At 36.5% G+C, this 19650-nt stretch overlaps 1 protein-coding gene across 1 annotated transcript in view; it reads left to right on the forward strand.

The window, feature by feature from the left end:
- The first annotated feature begins 4268 nt into the window (after nt 1–4268).
- Nucleotides 4269–19650, forward strand: part of Rab11fip2 (RAB11 family interacting protein 2) — a 40729-nt gene continuing 25347 nt past the window's right edge. The window contains exons 1-3 of the mRNA XM_004838845.4: nt 4269–5373; nt 10686–11125; nt 11788–12256. Of these exons, the coding sequence (XP_004838902.1) occupies nt 5021–5373; nt 10686–11125; nt 11788–12256 (1262 nt within the window). The 5' untranslated portion in view covers nt 4269–5020. The remainder of the gene's footprint in view (nt 5374–10685; nt 11126–11787; nt 12257–19650) is intronic.

The following is a 19650-nucleotide window of genomic DNA, read 5'->3' on the forward strand; positions in this document are numbered from 1 at the left end:
GATTCTCTAGACTTTGCTAAAAACCTAAAGCAATGTTCTGGAAAATTTCAAGAAAGACTCCTCAATGATGAGACAATTGAAATTTGTAGACAAATACTTAAGTCTTCTCAAAAGTCTTCTCGCAAGAGCAATAATCTGTTTTTTTGTTTGTTGGATTGGTTTGGTTTAGTTTGGTTTTTTGAGACAGGGTCTCACTATGTAGTTCAGGCTGGTCTGGAACTCACTACGTAGCCCAGACTGGCCTCCAACTTGTGCGATTCTCCTGCTTCAGGCTCCCAACTGCTGGGATTATAGGCATGTGCCACTATACCCAGTTTAATCTCTGTTATTCAGAAATATAATAAAAGGACTTTGAGGATTCTAGATCTGGAATCGCTCAAGCACAGAGAGATTATAGCTTGCCAGGTCTGAAGCTCTTCAGTTTATAGTACCAGTATTAGAACTGATGTTCGTCAGTAACAGTCATAAACTTTGAATAATTTCATCATCAATTGTCAAAAACAGGTATAATTACCAAAAAAATCCCCACATATGTGCATAGAAGACATAGATTATATGTTTATGCAATACTGTTTATGATAGTTGAAAAATTGGAAACACTTCAACATCCTTTGGAAGGACAAAAGATCAGATGAAACTTATTCATCTCATCCCGTATCATGTAACAGTTAAAGTAAATCAATTCCTCTTCTATGCTTTAATATGCATTCTTTTTATTGAGGGTATAAAAAATGTACAATATGACAGCACAATAACATGGATAAGAAGTTGAAAGATATATATCCCGAACATGATTACGTACAAATATGAATTCTATCTCATAAATTCCTATCTTCCTCAGCATGATCAAAAAAGTTTTAAAAACCTACAAACATTATGGAACAGAGGTTATGTTTATTACTACAAGTAAAAAGTTTAAGGCTTTTCAAAACCACATGCACTTACATATAATTCCTTCCAACTCTTGAACTGTTGGTGCCAATTTCCTCTTGCAGGGCCTATTAATAAAAGTTATATTTATTTCCTCTCTGTGATCATTAATTACTTTCATTTGAGAGAGAGGGATTTCAAGACATCTTAAAGAATATATTTTTCCCTCCTGAATTAGAGAATCCTTCATTAATAAGTTACATAAAAATGAAATCTGCTTTAGTATATTTTCCAAATTCAATTAGATAATTATAATGCAATTTGTGTCTTTGTGTTGTGGATGTACTACTTGGAATTACTGAATGTTAGAGGGGTACATCAGTGGCTGCTCTCACAGACTCTTATTTTACAGGTGGCCCAGAGAAGAGAAATTACTTCCCTAAAGATATGTGGCTAGGATAGGTGGACCTGGGATTAAAACCCAGGCTGCTGGCTGGAGCTCTATCTACAAATACCATGTTGCTTCTCACATAGCACAGCCTGCTACATACACTGCCTAGTCCCAGAAGGCAAATTAATCAACTCACTGATGAAAACAAAACAATCCCCCAAATCCCCCAATACGAGTTCATTGCTATTATAACTTCAAATCAATTTGCCAGATGCTTTTTTAGTTTTTTACTGGTTCTATGAAGATTGATCTATGTATCTTCAACATACCTCTGGCATATGTATACATGTATGAACTTTATAGACATTTCAGTTGTATGTATATTTGAGGTGTGTGGATGTATATATGTGAAATCCGAAGACTGTAATGATACCTTGGGAAAACTTCTTGCTGACCTGATGTTTCTGCATCTCCATCTGGAAAGTGGTTAATAGTCATTACATAATATATACGGGAGCATTAACACTCCCAACCCAGCGGGCTATTTAAACACTGAGAGTGTTGTCATTGTCCTACAAAAGATTTGCAAGACATGATTTTAGAGATGCTGACGTCCAGAGGGAACGTCTTCCACAATGCTTGGACTTCACTGAAAGGTGCAGCACTTAGTAAGTGTTTTCATCTGTGAAACCCTCTGTGCCTGGGGAATGATGTTGACCATTTTAACTTTCTGGTCAAACCATTCTTATTCATTCATTGCAGCAAGGATTGTAATAGTTTAAAATTAGAATTTTCAGCACTTTTCTTGTATAAAATTTTCTCAAGCCCTTGATTTTGGAATTATACCAAACATTTCTGGACATATCATTAGTAATAGTACAATAATAAAAAAAGTGATTCTCTTTAATTCTGGTATGTTGTCCTTATGTAGGCAATCCTTCTTCCCCTTTTACAATTACTGTCCATATAGATCTTAAAATTAATAAAAGCAGCATTAAAACTGTAAGACAATAAACATTTTGGCAGAATCACTTTGATCCAAGGTTTTATATTATTGCCATTATTTTTCATATGAGCCAACTATTTACTTGACCCAGCCTACATCTTTTATTTTCTTAATAAAAACAGAATGATTTCTCTTTTATAATCTAATTCTAGATTCTATTTAGCTCATATGACTTATTTATTTGTTTCCCCTCTGAGCAAGAATATGCTATTTTCTTATTTTGGCTTTAAAACAATAAGTGATAAGTTCTGATGTTGCCAGTTAGTAAGACTAAACAATTTTTGCTCTAGCCAGGTTTTATGACAACTCAAAAGAAATTTAGGTGCAACAGGAAGAGAGGTTAGCAATTCCAGTTGCTCAGCTCTTGTCTTTAGAGTATTCTCTGCTTGTGTTGGAGTCTGTTATTGCGTTGCTGTGAACTACTGCTGCCAAATTCCACCCTAGAGATGGCTATATTTCAGAGATGAGTGAAATGATACTTGTAAACAAGTTTATAATCATTAATAAAGCTTACCAAACAATTTAAGCTCTTTAGAAACACACATTCACTATTCTAATTAATCGCCGATTGTTTATTTAATTACAACTTTTAAAAGAGACACAAGCCTTTAAAAACGCAATTTATAAAAGTTCTAAACAATTAAATTGGATTTCATGATGCTTATTTGGTTTTTGTAAGCTTCAGGTGTCAAATTATTTCTCCCTAGAGATGCTGGTCAAATTCCACCACTGTCTGTTTCAATGTACTTTTTAAAAATCCTTAAGCATATTTTTGTTTAAAGTTGACAACTGCCCACTCTGGGATCCAGATGCTATATACACAGTGAGATAATTTTATTCTGGTTTCTACACGTGGTCCTGCATAAGCTGTCTCCCAGGGATGGAAAGTTCTGCCACAATGGAGAAGTTTTAAACTTGGCCTGAAAATAATAAACACAGTATCTTACATGTTTGTGGCTATTACAAGTTGAAAAAAGTTAATTCATAGCTATCATACTGGTTTACTCTTAACATCAGTCCCGTAAAAGGAGAAAAGGCATTAAGTTACACAATAAATTGGCTAGCATGTCTACTGCATGCTTAGCTCTATAAAGGCTTTGCATGACACACAAGTTATTCCAAAGGACTTAGAATTTCCTTGGGAAGACATGAATGGAAATAAAGGTAACAGAGATACGTCTCTTGTAACTGGGAAATAGAAGGACAAAGGGAGACTTAGAAGTATGTGCCACACTGAGCCAGGGAGGTCCATGTATCATTTCCTAAGTTCTTCCAATCTATCCTTCTAAAACTGGGACATGGTTTCCGCATGATCCAAATAGTGTACCAGACTGTGAGTGCCCAAGAAATGATTTTGGACCCCATAGTTATGACGGAGTCTGAGACTAATTGAAGCTGTTTTATCCGTGTAAAAGCTGAGGCTCAGACATGGGAAATAACTTGGCCAAGGTCACATAGACTGATGGCGGCAGACGCCAACCCCAGTGCCTCTTTCCTTGAACTCTATTAATCCCTGCGTTAGTTTTGTGATCTTTAATTGGTTTCTCTCTCTTCCTTAGTCTGGGTGAGCGATGTCACTTTTAGTCAAATGACGGGCTCTTCTCTTTTCGAAATGGATAGATACAGGGTTGGAGCAAAACACGTTTCAGTCAGTGAAGAAGACCAATGCAGTCCACCGTCACTGCTGGAACCCGAGCTCAGCCACGCAAGGGCATCCCGGGTAGACAAGAGCAGAGTCCATCCTCAAAGACTGCAATCGGGTCCCTCCCTAGCTCGGGCAATCTCCAGGGCATCGAGATCTCCTCTTGGGAGGCCCCCACCTCTCCCCTCGTGTGGGCCTTTGCAGGGCCCTGAGTCCTCAGAGCCCAACACCTGGTCAGGATTCACCAAGGACCTAGCCCGGGAGCGTCCCGCGTCGCCCGCCCCGGTCGCCATAGCAACGGGGGAGGGGCTAACCCCTGACCCTGCGGCCCCACCCCGCCCCGCCCCGCCCCTCGCGTTGCTGAGACCAACATGGAGAAGGCTAACCCGGAAGTGCCGCGGCCGCCGCCCTCCCGGTGCTAGGAGCCGGCGGCCCGGCCTGGCTTATCCCTGCGTCCGCTGCCCGGCAGTTCGCGGCCCGCCCCGCGGCCCGCCGGCGTTGGGGCAGTCGTATCCCCCGCCCCGTGCCACTCCGCCCTCGGGCGACCCTCCCCGCCCGATAGGAGGAGCCCGGGCGAGAGGGAGGAGGAGGGAGAGGTTGGCGAGCGGGAGCGAGGCCGCGCGAGTCGCCGGCGGTTCGTATTACCGGGGTCGGGAGGAGGAGCCGCGACGGGCCCGCAGACCCGCGCACGGCGGGCGGGAGGCTTGCGGAGGCCCGGCCGCAAGGAGGCAGGCGTAGAGTCGGGGCGGTGGCACGGCGGCCAGGCCTCCCCTCCCCTTAGGCCCAGGAGCCGCCCGCCGCCCGCCGCCCAGGCCGGTGCCCGGGGCGGGCGCCGTGGGAAGGTGGAGACGTGAGGCGCGGAGGCCTGGACGGCGTGGCCAGGTGATGTGGGCCCCTGTGCTTTTCCAGAGGACAGGGATCCCCAGAGCAGCCGTGACCCCAGGCTGCCCCCGTGAGGCGTTTTGACACCAGCCCTAGGGGCTTTGGGCAGCCCCGAGTCGGCCTGGCTCCGTTAAATGCCCCGAGAATGCTGTGATTTGAGGAATTAGGCTCTCCTTGAGGGAGGGGCACTGCCTGCGCTTGTGAACTCAGTGCGGAGAAAAAGGACAGAATGATGCTTTCTGAGCAAGCCCAAAAGTGGTTCCCAACCCACGTGCAGGTCACAGTGCTCCAAGCCAAAGATCTGAAGCCAAAAGGCAAAAGTGGCACCAATGACACATACACTATAATTCAGCTGGGCAAGGAAAAGTATTCCACCTCTGTAGCTGAGAAAACCCTTGAGCCAGTCTGGAAGGAAGAGGCCTCCTTTGAGCTGCCTGGATTGCTAATGCAGGGGAATCCAGAGAAATACATTCTTTTCCTTATAGTTATGCACAGATCCCTGGTGGGGCTGGATAAATTTTTAGGGCAGGTGGCAATCAATCTCAATGACATCTTTGAGGACAAACAAAGAAGGAAAACAGAGTAAGTTATGTAATTTGTTTTGAATTTTGGGGACCTTAACTATACCTTATTTATGGATTTTCTGTTCTTGGAAATATATTTGTGTACTAGGGGCATTGGTTTTGGATTGAAATATGACCCAGTTTTAAGCACCCTATTTGCATGACTCTGAAGTAAAAATAGCCCTTGTGATGAAACCTTTTTTAAATGGAGTGATTAATTATCCATTATTCCTCCTTTCTGTCTGAGGTAAACATCTATTAAATAATTGAATGTTTTGCACCGGATTTTAAGAAAATTAATATTATTTCACTTTTTTAAAAGGACTGGTTTTGGCCGACTAGAACTATTGTAGGTACAAATTATGTTCTTTAAACATTACAATTTCCCATGATATAGAAGATCAGAAAATTAAATCTTCCAATGTAATGTTTTTATATATGATGAACTCTGTGGCTGTCAAACGATGTGTTACCAATTTTAAAACTCAGTATTTCATTTTAGAATTATAAACACAGCTGGCCCTTAATTTAGCCTAACGATTTTTCAGCGTCAGTGCGTCTTGTTAGAAAAAGGTGTTAAAAGTTTTGAAAGTACGCACAAATATGCTCAATCTTGAACTCACTAACATTTTCCTTTGAATTTGCAGTATCCTGGAGCTGTTGTATTACTTTAGAGTTACTTTTGCAAAGCTAGTATGTTTAGACCTTATTAACTGCTGTTAAGATCCCAGACAATGATTAAATTCTTGTGATGAAGCGGTTTAATGACTTCTTCAATGCAAATATGGCCTTTTCAGTCTCTCAAGCTTGAGTGAGGTATATTTTAATTTAAAAAATCATAATACAAATGAATACTAGTCTATATCTTAAATTGAAAAAAAAGTTTTCAGAAATAGATAATTCAGCCACCCTTAACTTTACAGGTTTTTTTTTTTAAGCCGGAAAGAACATCAAGATCAATGAAATTAACGGGAGAGAAATGAACTGAACTTGTAAGAGTAGTTCACATTTCCAGAGTAGTTTTGATTTTTCTTTCAGTCATAACTGAAATTTACGTACTCTTTAAAAACTATTGTACAGTAATAATTTTCATTAAGTTCATGTTAATTTCTTATATTTTAAAACAACCATCTCTTGCTTTTTATGTATTTAACTGCCTGTAGACTTCTCACAATGGGAGTTTATTGTTTTGTTTTGAATCAGGTCTTTAAGATTCAGTATATGTAGGGTGAAAGGGTAGTGAGATGAGAAATAGGAATGCAGGAGACAAATGGTAAAAATTTAAACTAGTTGATGAGAAGTATTTTTAAAGAAAAGTTTTATTTTTTAAAGTTGCCTGTTTACAGATGATTTTAATAGCAGAACTATTTGATACTTTAAAAAGTGGCATTCAGTTTCCTATACAGGATTCATCATCAAATTTAAAATGAAAAATGAGTAATTACCAAATAATTTGTTTCAAATTGTCAATTTGGGGTGACTCTTAGTATATACTTTGTAAATGGTTTTGAATATAAACTTTTGAGTATATTTTGACTTCAAATTTCTTACTATGTTTAAATGGTACTTTTAATAGTAATGAATAATATAGTGCAGGCCTCCAAGGCATAAATTTTTTAAGTTAAAGTAGGCCCAAGTCTGAAAAAGTCTGAGAATGAACATTTTAAAGTTTCTTCTTGTTTTATTCCTGTCTTTGGCAGGATCAGTTACACTAAACATGGCCGTAAGCAATACCCTTAATATTGTAGTCTTTATATAAAATTGATTAGGACTGCAGGGGGGAAATGCTTTGAAATGTTATCAACAGGGCTTGCATTCAGGTGATTTTCATATGTTATTAAACCTTGAACATTTTCTTTGTGGATAAATGGGGAACACGTATTTAATGAGATAATCTTCATTGGTAATATTTCTAGATTTTTAATATATTTACTAGCTTCCTTTTTCCGGCACAGCTGTACATGTGGCACAGTAAGAGACAGACTTGAGCTTCCGGTGTATTGCAAGAAAGACAGTTAATATTCTGCACGTTGCTAAACCTTGTCGTCATATTCCCAAGCACTTTTTAAAAAACTGGTGTGAGTGATGAAGGCTACCAGCTGATCTTGAAGTCCCATGAAACTGCTGGATGTGACACGTTTTAGTTTTTGACACTGAAGACAAGTATTTACATTTTGTCTTCCAGTCATGTCATAAAAGGCAAAGAAATGGAATAGTAAAAGTACTTTATTACTTGTTTTACACCTTGAAAATACTTTTTTCTTTTAAAGAAAAAGGGTAAAGGGCCCGAGCCAGACCCTTTTAGTGGATAGAGAACCTCTGTATCTACCCCTTCGATGGATATTTGGGTTGGTTGTGGTGCGCAATTTAAGGAAATAATACAATATTTAATAAGAGAATGGTAAAATTGTTGATGCTATTATGTAATATCCTTTTTTTTTTTAACAACAGAAGTAGGTGATGTTGATTTTTTTTTTTTTTTTTAATGCTCATGGAAAGAAGTAACAGTCAAGAGGCCCCAGAGTTAGACAGGACTGAAACATATGTGGTTTTAGGACTTTTGTGGGAGTCTCCTTTGTGCACCTGCATCCTGGCCTCTGGCACCCTTACTGCCAATCTTGTCCCGTTTCTGACCACACAGCACCAATTGCTTGGAAATAGTTCCCACATGTGTGGTGGTTTTTGGACATGGACCTGTGCCCACTAAAAATTGAACAGAGGCCATAAACAGTTTAAATCCAGTGCTCCAGAGGTGAAAAAAATCCGCGTTAATCCAGTAAGCCCCAAATGCTGTGTCTTCATTTTATCTTTTTGAAGCCTGGGAAAATAAACACTATCTCAGGAATGATTTTTGAAGGTCTCATTAAGACTTCTCTCCTTACATCAATTTCAAAACAAAGCAGCTAAAGTTAATTATCATGCTTATTTTTTTAATTAGTGTATTTGTTAGAATACACTAATTTAGAATGTTAGAATACTTTGCAGGGTTGTTTGGGGGGTGGAAAATACACTATTTATAATTTTTATTGAAATACGGAGTTGCTTTATACTTTAAAGCTTAACATTCTCTGGAGTTCCCTACTGAAAAACAGTACAGTACCACATGCACGTGCATGTTGTTGTAGATTGGTGATTTTAAGAATACTGGTTCTGGAAATAACCACTGAGTAAACATTTTATTCAGTATAGGGTAAACTGCCTTCAAGAAGCTTATACTCTGGTGGCAGAAAATCTTCTTTGGCTATCATGCCTCCTGAATAATTACAGTATCCTGTAACGTGTGGCAGCCATGTGGTTAACCTTATTAACACATGTGGTTCGTCAAATAAGGAAGAACTATTTTCCTACAGCTGTTATTCATCAGCTTTAGATTTTTTTTCCTTATTTGACTTTACTCTGATGTTGGGAAATTACATATTATTCTCTGTGCCTCAATTTCCTCATCTGTGAAATAAGGATGTTAAAGTAGATAATTTTACTTGCTCTTACATCTAAAATTCTATGAATTTTTATCTTTTTCATTTTTGGGAAGTTAACTGGTTTATTTTCTTCTCAGATTCGCTTTATTATACACATACAAATTCCACATTTGCTTGTTTTCTCACAAACTGCATTCACGTATTTTCTGTCTAACCTGAGATGTGACAGAGTGTTGCTGAGGTATCGTCCATCAAAAGTGTTCCTTCCCTCCCCAGCTGAAAATGGCTCTGTTTTCCAAAACATGAGTGAATTGCTGGAGGTATAGCCTTGCTTCCTTCCCAGGCGTTTTGCGTGCTTAGTTTTGTATCTTTCAAGGTTCTCTAGTCTACAGTTTATTACTGTCATTTTGTTTCTGGCCTCTGTTTCTTCAGATTTTTCTGTTTGCTTTACATGAAGGATTTTGGTCTCACGTTAACACTTTCAATTAAAAATTTTCTCTTCTATGTAAATAGGGAAGGATAGAGGGGGTGAAGGGCACACAGGTAATGGGGAAAAAATAAGAACCAAGATACATCATGTACAGGTGCAAACACCCAATGATAAATGTAAACGTATTGTATACCTAAAATGTACCAATGAAAGAATTTAAGGAAAAATAAATTCTCTTCTAAGAAATAGCTTATTTTGATACAACTACTATATTTCTTAATTGCTCCAATATAATGAATAAAGAAAAGACATTTCGCTCTCATGTTACTTGCTAAGATGTAGTTGATATAAATATTAATCACCATTCCCTCTCTTTCTTGGAAAAGTCTGTAAACTAGTCTTCCACTAGATATATAGTAAATGCAGTTTTTCTTGGCATATCTTGTTGATAACAATGAAAGGACTAATGTAAAATTAAATGAGAGTTCCTTTGGAGCTAAGGAAATTTGCTATACTCAAGTAGAGCTGTATTTAATAACTTGTCTGAAGTAATGGTGGCCATGCTTCATTGCTAAGTAATGTGAATACATTGTAGAAACACTTTTCTAGACTTGATTTTTGCAGGGTTTTTTGGCTGTTTGCCCTGAAGAATGACCACTTGTGACACCAAGACCGAGAGAATTCCTCACAGATAGAAGTACTATAAACAAAACCAAAATAAACTTTGCTTCTCATACATCATTTAAAAATGGGTGGTATAATACGCTGATGTGATTGAAAGCTTATGATTTGGCTTTATTTATAAAGTAATTTTTATTCAGTAGTGTTACAGTAGCAATAGTAAATGAAAACAGATTCCAACAGAAGCATTTAAACTTTTTTGAAAACAACGATTTGTTGTCCTTTGCATATTTGAAAGGCTTTAATATATTTAAGATTAATTTAAATTACATCATTCACAGCTTTAATGATTAGTAAACCATTTGTAGTGGTCTCCAATGTTAACAAAATTCTTTTGATACTTTTACATAAGTAGTATGCTGGGATGGACTAAGATTTTATTACAATATTATAGCACTTTAGAGTAATTGACAAATTCTTTGAAAATGTCTGTCTCAGTATCTTTTAATGTGAAAAAATGTCCTTAGCCATTAAAAATAATTATCCTATGCGGAAGCATATTAACTATTGTTGGTAAAAATTTTTAATGAGTAATTTTCAACTATAAAAGAAAATGTTATCTAAACACCTTATCATATTCACAAAAGATCTGTTGCCATAGTATATGTCACATCATAGAAACTGATCAGTTTTTTAAAGTCAAACAGTTGGGAAAACTGTAAATACTGTGGCAAGCAGGTTCTCATTCAGTACATAGACTACCTTAATGGGTAGCTTTGGATGATGTAGCTATTTGTATATAACAAAGCTTGGCTTCCTTTCTTTATTAAATATTACAACCTGTTTTTTCTTTTCTTTAAGGTGGTTTAGATTAGAATCCAAACAAGGAAAAAGAGTCAAAAGCAGGGGTGAGATAAAGGTCAATATTCAATTCATGAGGAACAATATGACAGCAAGTATGTTTGACTTATCAATGAAGGACAAAACAAGATCTCCTTTTGCAAAATTAAAAGATAAGATGAAAGGTAGAAAAAATGATGGAACATTTTCTGATACGTCTTCTGCAATCATTCCAAGTACTCACATGCCAGATGCCAATACTGAGTTTTCAAGTGGTGAAATACAGATGAAATCCAAACCAAAAAAACCTTTTCTTTTGGGTCCTCAGAGACTCTCTTCTGCACATTCAATGTCTGATTTAACTGGGTCCCACGTATCTTCGGAGAAACTAAAGTCTGGCGCTGTAGGTCAAACACATCTTGGACGCCAGATAGATTCCTTTGGTGCAGTTCCAGAAAGTGGTAAGTGGTTCCTTTTTTCTAATTGTACCTTTAGTAGCCTGAAATAATTTTCCAGGTTTTAAGATTTAATTTTTAAAGTTAGAAAATAAAAATGCAGTTTCTTGTATTTTCTAAATTTAGTCACATATTAAGTATTGTGTGCCTTTAATACCCCTAAATGATGTTTGTTGAAGGCAGAGGTTGTTTGCATTTATATTTATATTATTAGATAATAATAAATGAGTCCCAGTCTCCCTTCATGGCCAGGCTTCTTTTATAACTGCTGTTTCTTCCATCTTGAAAGCCAGAAGCATAAATGAATATTCCATTTCATAATGTCCTTAAAAAAATACTTTTATGTTCAGCAGTAAGAAAGTAAACAATGCTAATATGTAACAAAGAAATATCCTTCAGAATTTCCAGCATTATCATACCAACAGATTCTTGACATCATAATTTGTTTATGTGGTGGTTTCTGAGCCTAAGAAATTAGTAATTGTCTAACAGTGCACTAATTATTAATAACCTAGATACTTCAGACTGCTATACCTTACCATTTTAAGGTTTTCTTTGATTATTTTTAAGGTTAATACCTTTAAATAGCTAATTGTGCTTATTCTAAAAGCAGTAGAATGTGTCAAATAGTGTGATGTAATGTGTACTAAGTACAAAATTGTTTGTAGGAAGTCTCAAATCTCCACACAGAAGAACATTAAGCTTTGATACTTCTAAAATGAACCAACCTGACAGCATTGTGGATGAAGGTGAATTGTCTTTTGGAAGACAAAATGACCTATTTACAAACGTGACTGCTTCATTACCCCAAAAATTTGCAACACTGCCAAGAAAGAAGAATCCATTTGAAGAAAGCAGTGAATCATGGGACAGTAGCATGAATTTGTTTTCAAAATCAATTGAAGTAAGAAAAGAAAATAAAAGAGAGAAAAGGGAGAAAGTTAGCCTGTTTGAAAGAGTGACTGGGAAAAAAGAAACCAGAAGGTCTGATAAACTTAACAATGGGGGATCTGATAGCCCTTGTGACTTGAAATCACCTAATGCTTTTAGTGAAAATCGGCAGGACTATTTTGATTATGACTCAACTAATCCGTTTACAACAAAATTCAGGGCTTCAAATATAATGCCATCTTCAAGGTAAGCTTAATATGGGGGAATTTGTGCTCTTTGGGAAAATCTTGTACTTGGAAATATCAAATACTCCTTTTAAATACATGGATATTTTAAATTTGTTTCATTTTACTTGAAAAAATTCCTATTTTTAAAATTAATTATAGAGCCAAGCAGTGCTACATACATCTTCTGAATTGAACTTTTTATCTTGGATGAATAAAAGATTCTTATTCCCTCCCCTAGTCTGCTCCTATTTATGTGTGCTCGAACCTCTCCAAAACTTTTGGGGAAAGCATCGTGGCTTTTGATGAGACATGACGAGAGTGCATAACCCAGAGGTGTTAGAAAGCTGTTTCTGTATATTTTCCAGGTATTGATTCTTGGACTATCTGGAGAAACAGTAGGCCAGTAGCAGCCCATGGCCTATTTAAGAAATACTGGCTTAAGTACTTATGGTTTCATAATAGATGCTAACTATACTTATTAAATTACTGTTTAGAAAAGTTTTTACTTGTGAATGTTTATTGGAATTCAGTGACTCTTGTGGGTACTTTGGTATGGTACACTAAAGGGATATGATGATTTATAGTTGTAGAAATTATTATGATAAAGATTAGAGTTTTAAACTCTGAATTCTCACTTATGTGTATATACTATGTGTATATTATCCCTTAGAAGTTGGAACTATCTACATTTAAATGCCATTATGGATTATGCAGAAGTGAATGATGGTAAACTGATTAAGGAAACCTCAAGAAAAGAATAAGATGAATTTAATGAAATCTTATGTTATTTTCATAGAAGTGCACAATGGAATGTTTGCCACGTAATGAAAGTTTTCTTCATAGACCTGAATGGGAATCTTGGCTTGGTAGTGCTGTGACCTCTATAAACCTCAGCATCTTCATCTTTGAAATGAGGAAAATAATACCTAAGGGTGTGATTCAGTGAGGATAAATCGTATAGGAACTGGTGAATGGCGACTGCCACAATGAGAGCATCCCTAAGCCAAAATCCAAAATATGAAATGCTTTTTCTTAAGAAATACTGGCATAAGTGTTAATGGTTTCATAATAATAGAATTCTTTGAGTTTTGGGTTTTGGAGCATTTCAGATTTTGAATTTTTGGAATAGGAATACTTAGCTTGTAAAGTCAATGCAAATGTTCCAAAATTTAAAAAGCTCCAAAATCTGAAACACTTTGCTTCCTAAGCATTTTGGATAAGTGAAACTCAACCTGTATTATGTTTTATGCATTGTTATATCTTTTTATTTTATTTTATTTTTATTTTTTGGGGTACCAGGGATCAAACTCGGGACCTTGCACTTATGAGGCAGGCAGCGGAACCACTGAGCTAAATCCTCGGCTCTATGTCTTTTTTAAAAAAAGCAGCATTTTCTTTGTTCCTCTACGAATAGAAAATGTGCTAACAGTCACTTTTTAGGCTTTTCTCTCAAACATCTTATTTGTGTACCTTCTGTGACGTGTTAGAAAATATAAATTTAGGTCGGGGATTTAGCTCAGTGGTTCCACCGCCTGCTTCGCAAGTGCAAGGACCTGAGTTCGATCCCCGGTACCAAAAAAAAGAAAATATAAATTTAAAGTTTTCATAGGAAAGTTTGTATTTATTTTGCTTTCTTTTATCAATAAATGGGTATTTGCTGTGATTTTAGAAAGCATCATTTAGTTTTGTTTATAGATGTACTCCTGAAAAATAAAATGTTATATAGTTACCAGTATTTTTATTGAAGAGTTTATAGTTTTGATGTGGTATTCTAAAATATTTTATATTGGTATTTCATATATTGTGCCTGAATATTTCATTAAATTCTAAATTACATGGGTAGGTAAAAATATATTTCCTTCCTTCACCTTTTACTGAACTTATTTTTGCAAAAGATTATTGGAAAGAATTGTCTAAAATAACTTAGATAATTTTAGTGAAGAGCAAAGAAATAGGAAATAGTACAAAAATAATATTTTAAGTAAAGTAAACATATGAAAAAATAAGTATCCTCAAATCTTTAATCGGTTTGTGTTTGGACTTGTATACATGGACTGCCATAGGATTTAAAAGTGAGTGTGACCTTTTGATATAGACTTTGTTTTAGGTTACTTCAATATTAATGGGGTTTCGATAAAAAAATACAGCTGTTTATGATGTATGTATAAAAATATTGCAATTACATAAAGTTTTTTACTTTCAAAACTGTTTTTCTCCTTCATGTTTATAAAACACTAGATATGAGGACATACTGTGTAAATTTCTAAAAGTTACTCTTTGTGTCATAGGCCATCTTTGCGGTAAATGTAAAACGTGTGACAAAGGGGTAGCTCTAATTAAGTGTAAAAAGACAGAAGGATGCATTCAGCATAAATAGAACTAGAAAAAGAGTACAGTTCACATTTTCAGCAAGCATCTTTATCCTGGGTAGAATTTGGGAGGATATTGTCAACGTGTTGTTGTCTTTACATAGCACTGTATGTATAGTATCCTCCCAATATCAGCCCTCACTTACGTGGGACCTATATTTTTCACATTAATATCCAAACCAAATATACTTTTAAAGCTACCAGTTCATATCACTAGGACACGTGCTATGAATTATTTTTCTAATGAGGCCAAATATATCTCTTTATAGAGCCTTGCGTTCTTGGGAACAGTGTTTTGTAAGAATACTGAACAAGGTTAAAGATAAGATATGTAGCTGTGAAACTGGATTTTGTTTTTGGTGAGTGAGTTGGTTTACCTATGATTGCAGGTATGTAAGGACTGTAAATAATGTGTATGATTAAAACTGGAGTATTTTCTTTATGCCCCCAAATTTTAAATGTACCAAGGAACATTTTGTTAGAAGTTAGTAGAATTTTATTTATTTTGTAGGTAAAGTCCACTGGAAAAAAAATCACATTGAAAGTCATAAAACATACTTTTTTTTGCTTCTGTTCTTGGAATAGTTCCCATATCCTTGTGGAAAACAATAGAAGAAAATAGGCTTTACATTGGGTTACTTCAACAAAGAGTAGGACTCTTCAAAGCACTTTTTTCCTGAAGTTACTAATTCACAGAATCTTTGTAATATCTCCCTGCTTCCTTGAAGCCTTTCTTGGACTTCTAGGGAGTGGTGGTGATTTCCTGAGCTGTAGCATTTTCTGCATAAGTCTTACATCTTCTATGAGCATCACATTGTTCACTAACAGCTTAGTCCTTTTCCCTCCCACCATCACAGTTTAGCGCAGGGCCTGCATATGCATATCATTTATCTTTTTGCCCTTGCTTTCCACCATGACGACCATGATGCTTCGTAGACAGTAGGTGTTAGATATTTTGGATAAATGAACACAGGTGAGCAGACCAGTTTCCTGGAATACTATTTTCATCCTGTAGATCTGCTTCCAGCCCAGTCTTGAGCCGTGGAGATCTTTCTTGATAGACTGAGAACACCTCACCCATAAGGTGAATATGTACATACTTTTATGCAACTTAAACATTGTTGAAAAGCTAAGTTTTAAAGGATTACTAAAGTTTAATATTTATAACATATAACGCATTCTGAAATCTGTAAGGACTGTTAGCATAGGGTAGTGGCTGTAATAACGCTACGTCTCAGTGGTTTATTACAGTAAAAATTTATTGCTCACTGTTTTCACAAAGCAGTTATGGAGGAGATGGAAAAAGTTGGTGCTCTGCTCCATGAAGTCATTCAGCTGCAGGCAGTCTTTCAGGAACCAGGCTGCTTTCTTGTAGCGCCACCTTTTGTCACATGGCTTCCGAGATCAGTACAAGAGGGAAGAAAGAGCAGCATCTGAGATGGAACATTTCTTTGTATCAAACCTGGCAGTAGTGTGCATTATATCCACCTATATTCCCTTGGCCAGAGCTCATTTATGTCCCAGTCCCATTGCAGCCAGTTATGGAAAAGGGGTTAGCTGTGTACTCAACAGGAAAGGAGTTGGGTTTAATGAGCATTCTGCATTGCGCGTACTGTTGACACTAATTCAGTTTTCCATGGAGAAGTCAGTTATCATCTGACTTGAATGCTTGGTACCTGTCAGACTCCTACAGCATTTGTACTTGAAAGTGTAGTGGAATTTTTGTTGTTTTCAAGAAAATGTTATATAAGTTTATAATTGGTTGTGAGTTGTGTTTCAGAATTATTGCTGCTCTTGCTTTTTATTGATTTGTGTCAGTGTCAAATTTTTATTGTCATTTACAACTGTCCTATCAACTAAATTGTTGGATGTTTTCCTTCATAATGTGGAAAGCAACAATTTTTTCTATTAGCAGAATATCATTTTTCAAAAACAAATATGCCTGGGGAAGTGTAAATGAATGGGTGTGTTCACCAAACCGAAATTGTTTTTTCTTTAAAAAACTAGAGCATAGCTTTAGACTCTTCACTTCATCTTGGACACATGACCAGATTCTAGCTTATTAAAGACTTAGTAGAATAGATGTATTCCACTTCCAAGTGAAAACCTCTCACACAGTCTTCCACATTGCACCTCCTCCACACCCTAGACCAGTGGTTGGCCAGTGACCCCCTGGGCCAAATCTGGCTTGTTTGCTGCTCCCTGTTTCTATAAATAAAGTTTTGTTGGAACACAACTGCTCTTACCTGTGTATGGCTGTTTTTGTGTTACAGTGATAGAATTCTGTAGTTGGGTCAGAGGCTGTATGGCCTGCAAAACCAAAGTATTCAGCATTTGTCTTACTATACCGTGCTAACCTGGATCAGTGGAATGGAGCATCCTGGGTCCCGGCATGCATATGAATGGTACAAGACCAGGAATAGCCAATTGTACTTTGTCTGAATGATAGACTCTCAGAATACCAAGTTGCTGAGATTGTTGCATGTATTATACACTTAGCATTGCTTATCCTGTTCGAGAAAGCCCAAGTTAAAAATGCTTTTAAGAACTACTGATTTCCAACACCAAATCCAAACTCTTCTTTTTATTTATTTATTTACTTTTATTTTTTGGTACCGGGGATCGAACTCGGGTCCTTGTGCTTGTGCAGCAGGGGGCGAAACCACTGAGCTAAATCCCCGGCCCCTAAACTCTTCTTTTTAAATTACAGCACTTACTACATTTTGATTCTTCTACCTCCAGCTTTTTTTTTTTTTTTTTGCTATTTCTCACCACTGTTCCAAGTCAGTTAATTTCCTTATTGTATCTCTCTACCCTGCCTGTAAGCCATGAACCTCCATTCCTGGGCTCAGTTGTGGGCCACACTCTTGTCTCTTGGATGTCAAAGGCTCATCTCTCATTGATGCTAAAAACTAATTCTTGAGTAACAACTTGGTGTTACCCTTTGGATTTCTGCTGATACAGAAGTCTTGTGATGTTTATTGTATCTGGTTCTTATAGTCTTCCCCACTGAGCTGACTTCATAATGCATGTCCTTTAATATTTTTAAATTCTGCAGGACAATATCTGCATGACAGTTTATTGGACCTTACCTCAGACAGAATTAGGATTTTTAGTGAATGGGCTCTGAAAGACAATTCAAAACTTGAAAAATTTCCTACTGGTTATCAAATTGCTGATCTAAATTGTATCACCTATTTATTTTGTAAGCATCCAGTAAGTTATTTTTTAATGACTAGGAATTGTGAGTTGTGCTGATAAAGTTAGGTTTGAACAGACACTTTAGTCCCATTCACTTAGTCCTTTGCTTACAGGATCAGACCCTAACTGAGGTGGAGGGTTGAAACATATACAAAAGAGTAAGAGATGTGGATGAATATTTTTTTAAAAAGCCCCCAAACCTAAGTTATATATTGGGCATTCTAAGGAGCTTTAGGCTCACTGAAAAAGTTCAGTATTCTACCTAATTAGGGAAACTCATTAACATACAGAGAAAATTATTGTGCATGTCTTTCTGAATTTTATAAAAGTCAACAATATAAGCCTACTCTTGTGATAAGCTAATGTAATTTGAGACTAGAGGACAAGCCAATCAGAGAACAAGGACTAATTGTAGATATTTTTACCAGAGAATTGTGTTTTAGGGACGTTGGTCTATTTGTGAACATGCTTTCAGTTCACTGCTTTGTGCTTTACTGCAGTTAGGAATACCAGTAGCACATTCTTAGTTGCTCTATGATAATTTAGTGCTGTATTTTATATTATTCCTGGTAATAGTGATTTTATTAGAGTATATATTTCTAATGTATCTCTGTTTGTAATAAGCCTGCCTCCTCCTTAGCTGATGAACTTAGGTCAAATACTTATTTTTTTAAGGCAGTACAGAAATGTTATTGAAGGTCAGAACCTCCTACTTATCATTAATATTTTTAAATTTTGCATGACAGTCTGCCTTTTGCTGTTGAGATCAGGTTGACCTCCTTCCCTCCCTCCCTCTCTCTTTTTTCCTTCCATAACTAGTTAACTATTGTCTATGATTGTGTCATATCTTTCTTAGGAACTATAAAAAATTGGTTACCCAGAATATGTAAGTGTGTTTCTAATTTTCACAAATCAAAAATCACCACAGGCCTATTACCATGTAACCATTTTTATGAAGTTGTAAAACATGTTTGTAAATAAATAAACTTGTTAACACAGGTTACATTTTTATTTAAAAAAGTGAACAAATGATCTGAAAAAAACCATCATAGTTTTTGAAACTTAACTTTTATAACACCCCTATAGATACCATTTTTTTCCCATGAGTGAGTTTCAGGTTCAGTTTTTGGCATCATAAACTTTACCATGCTTGAGACTTATGCTAATAGCAGTATTTACTTTTTGTTCATATTTGTTTTGTCCTATGGTAGACCATAAATCTTTTTTTTTGGTACCGGGGATCAAACTCGGGCCCTTGCGCTTGCGCAGCAGGCAAGGAAACCACTGAGCTAAATCCCCGGCCCTAAACCATAAATCATTTACACAGCTGAAAATTTATGAGACTGAAAACACAAACTTTTCATGATTTTTAGAGCCATTAATCCATTAATACCCAGGGATTTACAGTGTTTTTAGTATAACAGTAACTGGGAACATGAAATATGCAATGTGATTAGTTCCCATAACACTAACTAGAACTTCTATGTTTAACTCCCAAGGGACTACTTGAAACTTTTTTACCCTTTGCCATTTTAATACTCATTATAATGTCTCATTAATTGGTGCATCTCCCAATGGGTTAATTTGCAGATACCAACCATTCCATCTTTTTGCTAACTCACTAATGCAAATTGATATTTACAGTCTTCAAAATTGAAAACAAAAAAGCTCAGTAACAAAATGACAAAGTTTGCTAATCTTTTTGAGCAGAGATTAAGATATAGAGAGATTATGTGAGAGAGAAGAAAACAAGCCAAAAACCCACAAAAACTACTGTAGGCTAATAAACTGATGTGAAAATTTCTCAATTTACAGCACTTGACAGGTGCTAAAAGAAAAGCAT

The sequence above is a fragment of the Heterocephalus glaber genome, unplaced genomic scaffold (assembly GCF_053883595.1).
Source record: "Heterocephalus glaber isolate CG9 unplaced genomic scaffold, H.glaber_assembly_v1.0 deba00001497, whole genome shotgun sequence".
In the NCBI taxonomy this organism is placed as follows: Eukaryota; Metazoa; Chordata; class Mammalia; order Rodentia; family Bathyergidae; genus Heterocephalus; species Heterocephalus glaber.